General features: G+C 41.0%; 1 protein-coding gene across 9 annotated transcripts in view; it reads right to left on the reverse strand.

Moving 5' to 3' along the window:
- KDM1B (lysine demethylase 1B) overlaps window positions 1-12,854 on the reverse strand; it is a 51,576-nt gene that overhangs the window by 18,958 nt on the left and 19,764 nt on the right. For 8 of the 9 annotated variants that reach the window (XM_023764891.1, XM_023764889.1, XM_023764890.1 and 5 more), the window contains 6 exons: window positions 12,174-12,212; window positions 8,594-8,798; window positions 6,805-6,989; window positions 3,756-3,932; window positions 3,058-3,132; window positions 755-892 (listed from right to left, as the gene is read on the reverse strand). In XM_023764891.1, the coding sequence (XP_023620659.1) occupies window positions 755-892; window positions 3,058-3,132; window positions 3,756-3,932; window positions 6,805-6,989; window positions 8,594-8,798; window positions 12,174-12,212 (819 nt within the window). The remainder of the gene's footprint in view (window positions 1-754; window positions 893-3,057; window positions 3,133-3,755; window positions 3,933-6,804; window positions 6,990-8,593; window positions 8,799-12,173; window positions 12,213-12,854) is intronic. The other variant, XM_023764888.1, reaches the window with a different exon arrangement.

The raw sequence follows: 12,854 nt of genomic DNA on the forward strand, positions 1-12,854 counted from the left end.
AGCATGAAGTCTAGGAGACCTTATTTTATGAGAATGTGAGGGCAACAGCAATAGCTTCTGTGCCAGGCACTCTCCAGCTTGCCGGCCAAGGTTTATCAATGCTGCTGGTGCTGCAGCTGGGCACTACCTCTCTTCACTCTGACATCCTACCTCCTCTATGGACTCTCATTAATGAGCACACAAACACACAAACACTCAGAGGTTGGGATTGAATTTACTGTCGATAAATATTTTAGGAAAAACCTTGGACCTACCAGGTCTTCAAAGAAACTACGCAGGGATGCCCAGTAAAAGGTAGGATGTCCAGTTAAAGCTCTCAGATAAACAACATATAATATTTTTTTTTAGTATAAGTATGTCCCAAGTATTGCATGCAAAATACCCCGTGTAATAGCTGGGACATACTTATACTAAAAAAGTACTTTTATTTATCTGAATTTAACTGGGAATTCTGTATTATTATTTGCTTAATCTGGCAACCCTAAAACTATGAGCTAATCCAGTGGCTTGCAAATAATACACAGATATAATTAAAGATCTTAGAGAAAGAAAAAAATATTCTAAGTCCTCGGGTAGCACCTTCTCACAGAGGCAGCACTATGCTTGTCTTTATTTACTTTTCAGAGAAGATGAAGGGGCAAGAAATCATTCTGGAGTTGTTACCAATTACTTAAAAGCACATTAATACTACACAGAAGCAAACTGAGAATTTCTTCTTTTCTTTATCTACAATACAAATCTTAAAGAAACCCACTTGTTCACACATGAGTGCTACTGGGTTGTTAATACAGCCATTGACAATCTGGGCTCCTCTTCCCACTATGACGCCTTTAAAAGATTTATCATCCCACACGCGGCCTCCAATTCTGTCTTTGGCTTCCAGCACAGTCACCTAAAGAGACAGACAATTGGGGAAGCTAAGTAAGATAGAATAGTCATATCAAATGCACTACTATCAATGTAGAATAATACAGTTAAGTAAGTTCCGCATTTGGTTAATGTTTTTACTTCATTACTAGAGAAATGACTTTGAAAAGAAAGCAGTGTAAACAGAAGCCCAAGTGGCTGTTAACCCAGATTCTAATGACGAGTAAGTGAGTGGTTGGTCTGCTGGTGAAATCTTCAAATTATTCCCTCAAATCCCATAATGATAAGATCTGATGAATTAGCACATGAAATGCACTGGAAAGCTTTTACTCAACAGTATTCCATAAATTAAAAAGCACTATTAGAAACTAGGTTCAAGAGGAGATGTTGGCTTATGAAATATCTGTGTAGGTAACAAAATTCCTAATTTAATGTTGCAAAAAATAGACCTTAACTTCCCTAAGATATGACTCACGTTTTAAAAAAAAAAAAATCATGTCACCTTATGGGCTTGACCTAAGCAGATTGGTCCCACACCCAGGCTGTTTAACTCCTTCAACTTTCTCATCCTGGTGGTATCAGGGTGCTCCCCAGGGGGACAGCCCTGTGACTCAGTGCTACACTACACAGCCCTGGGTTGCAGTAACTGAACATGTGAGTCCTGTTCAGTGCAAGGCCGGTCATTTAGTCTCTGGGCCCCGAGAATCTCTCCTTCAAATTGCTTGAGGTTCCCTGAGTTACCCATCTCTCTGGTGACTCAGAGGAATCTATTTCCTAAACATGAAGGATGGGTGCTCTCCGCGGGGTCTCCCTCATCACCTGGCGAGAGAAAGGGAAGAGTAATACAGATCCCCTGAATATTGGAAGACCTACATTCCTCATTTTTTCCAACCAGAAAGGCTACAGCTGGTGGTTCTGCCCTCCCTACCTTCCTTCTCTTTAGATTAACACAGAACCATCGGTTTCTAGTTTCCTTTTAGTGTGAGAAGAAGGCTGAACATCAAAGACTCTGCATAGTAATAACCTCCCCTGTAACGTAATCTATGAGTTCCCCAAATAAAAGCAAACAAGAAACCTTGGCCCCAACATCTAACACTGAAATAAATAATCAATTAAAAAGCCTCATATCTTAACAGCTCTAAGAAAATACTTGCAAATGCAAACGTGCATCCTATAAATCCAACTCAGATACTTCTGCTTTGTTAGCAACACAATGTAATTCAAGACTTAGGTCCTCCATTCAAACAAGAGGAAAACCTCTCTCAGGCACAGCTGATAGGTTTCAGGGACAAACCTCCTTCAGAGAAGATTTTTGTGAAAAAGGAAGTCGTCATTTCTTTTCGCAAGATGGAGAAGAGCAAAGAGACTAACTCAATTTTACCAAATTCAATTTCACGCATGGTTTAAGTGAAAACCAACGTCTTTGCAAAATAAGTTTTTAAAAGGGAGATATGTGTCAGATTTAGGAAGTCACAGAAACCTAAGGTTAATCTGAATGAGTCTAATACAAATTAGACATTGAACTGCACAAATGGTTTTTGTAATGGTTTCTATCTTGGCTAATTTTGAACAACTGGAATAAAGCAAAATACCAGATAAAAAGAAAAAAATATCCCACCTCGGGGAAGCAGGCAACCCCAAATATGTACAGTACTTCAAAAGTCATGTAATCCTGTCTCAACCATGGATTAAGTAATTCAATCTTGCTTCCAAAAGCAAAGATTTTTATTTCTCAAGACATAAGATTCAAAAGGTTCCTTTAATTTGCATAAGAAAATGTAACTGGGTATTTCAGAAACTTTTATAAAACAAACAGTGAATTCCCAAACTGCTATCTGTTGTCTCAAACTATTGCAGGAATAAAGGATTTTTCCCAATGACCCTGCTATTATGTCAGTAACAACCTGTTGGGAAATTCTACTTATATACCAACTTAAAATCTCTTCTGGGTTGCTCAATAGAGTCTTAAACTCTCTCCAAAGCTGTGGGAATTTTTATCTTCCTTTACTTTTCTCTTATTAAACCAATTTCAAATTTTGTATCTTTTCTCGGATCAAGTGTAAAGACATAAAGATACCATGTACTCAGCATTCTTTGCTAAAATCAGGAAGTGGTTTCTAAGTCTTAGAAAATCTAGACCAGAGGAGCAGTTAACCATCTGTTTCCACCTCCATGAGCAAAAAATCTTACCTTAATTCCAAAGTTATGCAGTTGCCTAGCAGCTGCTAATCCTGCTGGACCAGCCCCAATAATGATGACTGATTTCTTTAAAAAAAAAAAAAAAAGAAAATAAAAGAAAAATATTATGCTAAGTGAAATAAGCCAGTCAGAGAAAGAAGTATCACATGATCTCACTCGTATGTGGAATCTAATGAACAAAATATACCGATGAACAAAATAGATCCAGAGACATAGAAGCATGGAACAAACAAGTCTCAGAGGGAAGGGGGTAGGGATAGATTAACCAAAGCATTTATATGCATATATGCATTACCCATGGACACAGACAATAGTGCAGTGAAGGCCTGCGGGGGTGGGGGTGTCACTAGGGAAAAAAAGGGGACGTCTGTCATACTTTCAACAATAAAGATAAATTTTTAAAAAAATCTAATTAGAGCAATGAAAACAGTTGCTGTTTTTGTTGTTCTGGAAGGTACTAACTACCAAGCAAATGTTGGTTCATCTACATTTCTTTGATGTACTTAAGTAATCCCTTCCTCTTTTCTACAGTCCAGGGAAACAGAATCCTCTCCAGAGAAACACATACTCCAGCAAGGCTTATTTTACACCTTTTATGGTGATAATGTGACTTTTGCTAGTATCATCAACAGCAACGTACTGGCCTTTATCCTGACCGAGGGGTGTTACTGCTAGAGCTCGTCACCTACACTGTGGTAATCTTTAGGAAGAAGACGCTGGTCGGTGCCCACGCTGAGAACGCCTGTGTTGATGAGACCTTTCCTCGTCATAAAATAAAGTATCCTCTCCACTTCCTGAACGCACCGAATGCGCACGAGACCCCGGACGATGATGTGAGGAATACATTTATGAGGAGTCAGGGCTTCCTGTGTTTGAAAATAAAACCAAACTGTTAAGGCAAACAAACAAAAAGCAACTCTTGGTTCCTCAAAAAGTTAAACATAGAATTACCACATGACCCAGCAATTCCACTCCCAGGTACATGCCCACAGGAATTGAAATCAGATGTTCAAAGCAGCACTGTTCAAATAGCCACAAAAATGTTCATCAACAGCTGAACAGAGAAACAAATGTGGTCTATCCGCACAGGGAATAAATATTACTTAGCCATAAAAAACACTGGAGTGCCGATCCATGCTACAACAGGCATGAACCTTGAAAACAGTATGCTAGGTGAAGAAGCTCATTACAGAAGGCCACATGTTGTAAGATTCCATTTATATGAAATGTCAAGAATAGGCAAATCTATAGAGACAGAAAGTGGATTAGTGACTGCTGGGGGGAAGGGAGGAATGGGGAGTTACTGCTTCAGGACTGTGGGTGCCTCTATGGGTGATGAAAATTTCTGGAACTAGATAGTGGTCATGGCTAAGCAACATTGTATATGTACTTAATGCCACTGAAATATACACTTTAGAATCATTTAAATGGTAAATATTATGTTGTGTGTATTTTATCACAACAAAAAGAAACTATCAGGGTCCTGGCTGGTGTGGCTCAGTGCTTAGAGCGTTGGCCTGGGCACCAGCGGGTTGTGGGTTCGATTCCTGATCAAGGGCACATTCCTGGGTTGCTGGTCCAATCCCCATCCCTCGTTGGGGTGTGTGCAGGAGGCAACCATCGATGTGTCTGGGTCACATCAATATTTCTCTCTCTCCCCCCACCCTCCTTTCCACTCTCTCTAAAAGTCAATAGAAAAAATATCTTCACTCCTTGGGTGAGGATTAAAAAAAAAGGAAACTCTCGAGGTCATTCAAATTCATTATTTAACATGAAGAAATAAGATCAAAGGGAGGCTTGCCTGGTGAAGGGACAAAAGGCAGATATAACAATTTGTATCTTATCGCATAAGCTTCCCTTTGCTCAGAACGACTGCTAAGGGAGTATGGGGGCAGACTATGTAACAAGTAATATATTCCTGACTCAATAAACAATGTAACAAAGGCCCCTGCAGAAACCCAGGCTGCTCTGCGTACTGGCAGCAGGAAAAGTTGGATTCTTATCACTGATGAGGGGGGACTGACTGAGGAACTTGAAAAAAAAAGATAGCACTGCCTTTCGCTGCTTGGCCCAGCTTTGGCAAGGCCTTGATCCATTTCAAAGATCCCAGAGTAATGCGGCCTGGGCCTGGTGTGAAGTTAGAACAGGCGCTGGAGGTGGGAGTGGGGGTCCCTACCCCTGGCCTCTCCTTTACTTGTCCCCAACCCCCAGCTCCACCAGAACTTGAAACACAGGAAGATGACTATACACTTGAAGTAGTCAAAATTAACACATACAACATTGAGCTTCATTGCTTCAGAAGATAAACTGTTTGTATTTATGAAATTTAAAAACAATCCTTTCAAAGTCTTTGATTCTTCTATTGCAAACATTTGTGTTTTACCACTAGAGTAGTAAATATATACACTATATAAACCATGTAACAAAGGCCACGGTAAAAACTCTATCATTGAAAATGAAAACGGGCCCGGCCAGCATGGCTTGGTGATGGAGCATTGACCTATGAACCAGGAGGTCTCAGTTCAATTTTCTGTCAGGGCACTTGCCTGGGTTGCGGCCTCCATCCCCAGTGTGGGGTGTGCAGGAGGCAGCCGATCAATGATTCTCTCTCATCATTGATGTTTCTATCCCTCTCTCCCTCTCTGAAATCAATAAAAATACATTTTTAAAAAATTTTAAATGGATCCAGGATGACAAGTTCAGGATTTTTTCTATATGATTTGTCCCCAGTATAAGTTAAAATTCAAAGTCAAATTTTTAAAATGTGAAGAAAAATTAATCTGATGCTGTTTCTAAAAACTGTATCTTTATAATTATTCACAGGAAATTCTGAGCACAATTTTGTTCAGTTCAGCAAATGTTTATTGAGCACCTGTATCAAACCTGTTGGGGACAAAATGAGTAATTAATTCTACCTTGCCCAGCCTACTCACCTGGATATAATTTGTATAAATGGCATTAACACCCATCACTTAATCAGGTCACCTCATACTGGAGTCTAATCCAGTGAAATACTAGGGTGGAGCGGGCATATCTTTCTTGGCCTTGCAAAATAATCTGCACTGAGAAACCCTTGATATTTGCAGAAGAAATTAATAAATCAGAAAAATACTGGGGTCAGAAAAGGCTTTGTGGTGTGTTTTTGGTTTTTTTTTTTAAAAAAGCTTGTATTTCCACCACACATACCACACACCGAAAATTTATCTTCACCCCTTTCAAGGCTGGTACTGTATGTATAAAGCCCCTAACTTTTATTCAGTCCCAACAGAGAGCAAAGGTTGTTTAAGGATAATGAGGTGAATATAAATCCTGCCCTCAATGGTTTAATCCAGTCTTCAGTGTTTCACCTTTTCTCCTGGCGTAGCCATAGGAACTGTTTGAACCAAACTTTGCACCTTACACTCACTCACTAGAGAGTTAAGATTCCGACAACACACGGTCTAAAGTGGTGGTTCTCAGGGAGGAAAGACTTTGCCCCCATTGGCAATAGCTGGAGACATTTTTGGTTGTCACAACTGGGGGTGCTCTGGCATCTAGGGGGCGAAGAGGCCAAGGATGCAACTAAACATACTATAATGCACAGGACAACCCCTCACACAAAGGCTATCCCCCCAAACTTTCAACGCTGCCGAGGTGGAGAAACCCTGGTCGAAAAGTTCTATCCATAGGTAGCCTGGCTCCTCTCTTTCAAGGGAAGTCTCTGTCCCCGTGCTGAGAGCTACCATGCCCTGCACTTACTTTGCAGTTAGTGTACCACAGGGCCAGGATGAGGTTCCTCAAGGCCAGGTACATGGTGGGGTCCCGGGAGTACTCTGGGAACTCGTAGAGCTCATCCAGCTCCATCACGTCCGGCCTCACGCACAGGGCTTTGCCGCACTCGTTGGGCTGGTAGAAAGGCTGGAAGTACCGGTTCATGCCTGGGACTGACAGAAGCACAAACAGGCAAATGCTCCAAGCTGTCACCTCCAAATGCGGGTGAATTAAAGCGCATTATCAAACCAACAAGGACAGCCAAGTCTGTCCTACTGTATTTCTGCTTCCTCCCTCCAGTTAGACAACATATGTGGAAATTAAACACATATTTTTCCCATTCTTCACAAATTTAATTTCCATGGTATGGACAATTCTTTAAAAGCTGTAATTCTGGTAAAAAAAAAAAAAAAAGCAAAAAAAAACACATACTATAAAATTTACCATCTTAGCCATGTTTAAGTGTACAGTTCAGTAGTGTTAAGTATATTCATATTGTTGTACAACAGATTCCAAAACTTTTACAACTTGCAAAACTCAAACTCTGTACCTACTGAATACCAACTCCCCATGGAAAAATATTTTAACTTTTATTGGAATTTTTCTGATTATAAGATGAATAGGTTCATAGGGGAAATAGCAATCACTAACTCCTGATAATCTTTGAGAGGGGGTTTACAGACTACCAGTGCTGTTTCTCTGAATGGAAAATTTTAATATTATAGAAATTTGTTTTTACAAAGCCAGAAAAAAATGCTACTTTATAATATTTTCTAACTTTATTTTTTTTAATTTATGACATCGAGAATAGTTTTCCATGTCATTAACCTGGACTTCAATGGACATAATATTTTCTTATCATTTAATCATTCCACTAATGCTGGGCATTGAAACTTCATCCAATTATTCACTATTATAAGCAATGCCACCCAAATTTCTTTGCACAAAAATCTTTGGACTTACTTTATAATTATAACTTACTTTGATAATTTAGTTAGGATACATTCGCAGGATAAAAGTTTTTGATCACACTGCCAAATTGTCCTTCACAAATGTACAAACCCACTAATTTGAGTGCCTGTTCCATCCCACTTAAACTAACACTGGGACTGTTTCTCTTCTGCTTTCATTTCGACCACAGTTACATTTTGGAAGACCCAGTGTTATGAGTTAAAAACCTTAAGACAGGGCCACAATGTCAAAATCTTTTCACATCATCAAAAATGAAGTTGGCAATTAAAAAATAAAATAGAAAAAGAAAAAAGTGTTCAGGCGGAAAATCTAGAATTCTTGCTTGTACACAAAGAATTCCAATGTGGAATCTTAAAGTCATGCCCAACAAGCATGCCTGCCCTGACCTAAAGTTCTGAATTTTTTTCAGGAGTGAATCATTCTGCTGAAATTCTCAAGGGCATAATTAGAAGTAGAAAGACTCAGAATAAAAAGAAGGACGCTCAGATAGTCAAAGCTTTCTTCTGGTAATGTCAGAGTTTGCATTATCATCAACTTATCCAGCTTTCAAATACATACTCATTAAACTCTGTAGACAACGATTCCTGAACAAGTGTTATAGGCTTTCCGATCACTGAGGGAAAAATTAACTGCACAATATACACAGATGATATGACATCCACAGCATAACCAAATCTATGATATAATGAGGTGCTTTATAGCACATGCTGCACACACTAAGTCTCTTCCATTCTGCTCACCCACACATTTCCAGGGACTGAGGGGGTGTGGGGGGGAAGCAGGGAGTGCCAGGACCAGCTCTCACCCAGCACAGAGGGGACCGCCTTGGAGTGCTCCAGCTTCCCGGGGCTGGCGTCGCTGGCTGCGCGGTTTGTGCTGGTGCAGGAGGGGCTCATGCCAACGCAGTCAGGGTAGTAGGCAGAGAGCAGGGGTGCTGCCACGCTGTCTTTCAGCAAAGGAGGTAGAATGAGCATGGAGTACCACCAATGGTTGGAAACTTCCGACACTCTCTGAAATGGGCAGAGCAAGACGAAGAGGGACAATGGCAGACAGGAAATGTACATGCAGATCCAGCCGAGGACAGATGACTGTCTCCACGGTATTCATCCTTAACCCCTCTACTCTGCCTTCTCCCACTCAGCAGTCCTACACCAGAGTTCAGCACACTCAGATTCAGAAACAGAAGTGGCTGGCGATACCTGGAGAGCCACGTTTCCAAGGCAGAGTTGTTTCAGATACACAGCAACAGCCTTCCCCTCTCTCCCTCCCCTCCTCGGCAAACCCACCAACTCCAGGTCGGTCTTGAAGCTGCACCCATTGACTGCACTGCCGGTGTAAGTGTGACATGACAACTTTCTATTCCATAATCATTTTATCTTCCATCCCCCCCTCCCCTTTACTAGAATCTAAAGATAATTTAAATTGAAAAACTGGGCAGAAAAAATATAATTCACCTAAGTAGTAGCCAAGCATTACTGCTTTTTGCCAGAGGCTACAAAAATATTTTCAGAGGGAAAAGTATACTACAACCATCAAAACAGATGCTAAATGTAGAGCTGAACAAGTAAAAGCTATGTTTGGTCTTTAAATGTGTGACCACATTCCAGAGTTGACTTAACATATGGAATCACTGGATCAAAGCATCCCCATGATGACTAACTCCTGCAATAAAAAGAAAAGCTGGTCGGCTTGTAAAGCAAACTCCACAAATCCTACGTTAGACAGCCTTTTCTAAAAGTGAGGCTGAATACATGCCCCAAGAATTCTAAGAATCTGATCCAGGAGAACCTTGCGCTCAGAGCCCCTCTCATGTTAGTTTTCTAGGCTCCCAGCAAATGCCAGCTGCCATCAAGCAGGGGTTTGTGAACTCAGGGTCTACAGAGTTAATCCAGATTGGAGATGCATCCTGTTTGCCCTTCAAATTTCACAGAGTCCGAATCTGGGACAAGCAATTTTCAGTTGACTACAAGCCCCAACACTCCCTACAAATCACTCGCAGCTGCTTCACACATTCATTGTTAAGTGCCTTGCCCCAAAGGCATTTCTGGGTACAATCTTTGTTCTCCTGGCCTGTTTTAGGTTTGGCCCTTGAAGGCAGAGCTGCACCAGAAAGAAGGAAAGCTTCAGTCCCTTCCTCAACACACCAGGGCTGCCTCTATGGACCCCCTTCTGAGCAGAGCGCCAAGGACAGAGTAAACTGAGGGTTCAGGCACTGTAAATAGACCACAGAGAGGACAGAATGCAGGTGACTTAGAAAACATTCACCCACGCTCTTCCCTTCTCTTACACTTCCTGGGTCTTGCAGCTATGTTGGTAAACTGAGTCAGGACCCACCAGAGAGCGCCTGCCATCCTATTGACGCCCCCCAGTGTTTCCTCCCCATAGAAGCTCACTTGAGGGTGCTCCAAACCTCTGCATTGGAACATGAGAAACTAAAACAGTGACTAATAAACTGGCATTTGATCTTGCTATTCCAAGTGTGTTCTCTCAACACACTTGCCATTCCTGGACACCTGGCTCTCATTTTGTCCATATACCATAAAAAATTCCACTGTCATCTTGAAGACACATACCAATGAAGAACTTGTACTTGATATAGTCAGTCTATTAATGTAATAAAATACCCACTATACTAAGTTAAATAGTATTCCCCCAGAACCTCAGAACGTAACCATTTTTGGAAACAATGTCTCGCAGACCTTGTCATACTGGAGTCTTAAATTCACTATGACTAGCATCCTTAGAAGAAGAGAAGAGACAGAGAGACAGAAAACACACGGGGAGAGGGTCATGTGATGACAGAGGCAGAGATTGGAGTGATGCGTCTATAAGCCAAGAAATGCTAAGAATTGCTGGCAACACCAGAAGCTGGAAGGAGCAGGAAGGATCCCCCCCTTACAGCCTTCAGGGGAAGCACGGCCCTGTTAACACCTTGATTTCAAACATACAGACTCTGGAGTTATGAGACAATCAACTCCTGTTGCTTTGCGCCACCCAGTTTGCGGTGATTTGTTACGGCAGCCCTAGGAAGCTAATACAGGCACTCAAAAAATTTAGAAATTGCTTTTAAAGTGACCCTAGAATCCATAGAAACAGAAAAAGGGTAGATAGGTGATATGGCTAGAAGCCTGCTCCTGACCCCTCCTTAATGAAGCGCAAAAATAAATGACTGGCAGATGAACGTTAAGGGAATCTTCCAAACTTTTAAAAGTTCATGTATCCCAAGAATATGGCCTCTGTCCCAAAGCTCAAATTCTTCTGCATGCTAAATGGTCTAATGTTAGGGTCAGATTCATAAGGCATTGTATTTACTTTTTCCTTCCTTTCTACAATCTCATCCTGTCTATCCCAATCCCATATTATTTGGGCCACTAGTTTACCATGGAAATGTTTTAGGGAACAACTAATTATTAAAAAATGTGTGTATGTGTGTGTTTCACACACCCCTTTATATAACAGAATGGTTTTAAAATAGATTTTCTAGATGTTAATTCTTTCTTTGCCTGAAAACCAACCACAGTCCTTGCGATTCAGAAATCTAGAAAAACTGCAAGTTAATAATCCTGAATTACTGAAATGCAGAAAAACCCAGAACCTCAGAATTTCAAAAACTCAAGAGTCTTAAAAAGGCATTCTATGAAACAGCCATTGGCTCTGATTATGCAGCCCATGGATTGTGCCAGCTTCGGTAGCAAAGCCCCATAAGAAATGAAATGTGGCCCTAGCTGGTATGGCTCAGTGGATAGAGCTTCAGCTTATGGACCAAAGGGTCCCAGGTTTGATTACAGTCAAGGGCACATGCCCAGGATTGCGGGCTCGATCCCCAGTAAGAGGCGTGCAGGAGGCAGCCAATCAATGATTCTCTCTCATCATTGATGTTTCTCTCTCTCTCTCTCTCTCTCCCTTCCTGTCTAAAATCAATAAAAATATATATATTTTTTAAAAGGAATGAAATGTATGAGGCTTCGCCAGCTGGAGACACTGTTCCCTTCCACACAGGGCCAGGACAAAGCAGTTACATCAAGGTCTGAATACACAAGAACACTCTCACAGCTGAATCTGGGCCAAGACCACCAAACTTTAGGCCTCTTGTTCTTTTCTTGGAAGGATTCAAGCAGAGTTGTAAAGTCACCCATGAAAAAAAAGTATAACAAGCCTGATCTTTATCGTAAAGCAAGGTAGCAGTTTCTTCCTCTCTATTTCCTTTTAATGCAAAGCAATATAACTTTATTTTAAGTTGGGGAGGATCGCCTATAACACCACTATTGCTAGCATTTCCATCATATCATTATCATGTTACATTGAAACTGTTATTGTCATTTACACATAGCGCTTATCATTGGAGATGCAATGAACTCCAATCTAGAACATGCAGAAATACTCACTAGATCCTCTGGGAGGGAACAATGATCTGGGGTCTCGGGCTGAAAGGCAAACCAAGTGTTAATTAGCTTTACTTGTAAAATATAGTCTTCAGTAACAATTTACCTTCAAGAAGATATCCCTTTTCACCTTTTAGACTGGCAAAGAGAAAAGTGTAATGAACCACTGTATGCATGAAGGTGTGGGGAGGACAGCTGCTCTCACAAGAACACCCAGGTGGAAAGCTAAAGAAATAACGACTCTTGCCCGGCCGGTTGAGCGTTGACCTATGAACCAGGAGGTCAAGGTTCAATTCCTGATCAGGGCACATGCCTGGGTTGTGGGCTCGATCCCCAGTGGGAGGCATGCAGGAGGCAGCCAACCCATGATTCTCTGTCATCATTGATGTTTCTATCTCCTTCTCCATTCCTCTCTCTGGAATCAATAAAAATATATTTTTTTAAAAAAGAAAGAAAGAATAACTCTGGAGAGCAACGGGACAAAATATGAAACTTTTAAATGAACCATAATTTGGCATTATCTTGTATAACTGTAGATGTACATACTACATGTCCAGCAACCTAAGCTTTGTTGTATTTTCCAGAAAGGCCCTCATACATGTGCACCAACAGAAGCTGAAAATGTTCAAAGGAGGAGTGTTTGTAATAGAAAAAAGATAAACACAACCCAGAAGCCCATCAAGA

Source organism: Myotis lucifugus, unplaced genomic scaffold (genome assembly GCF_000147115.1).
Source record: "Myotis lucifugus unplaced genomic scaffold, Myoluc2.0 scaffold_356, whole genome shotgun sequence".
NCBI lineage: Eukaryota > Metazoa > Chordata > Mammalia > Chiroptera > Vespertilionidae > Myotis > Myotis lucifugus.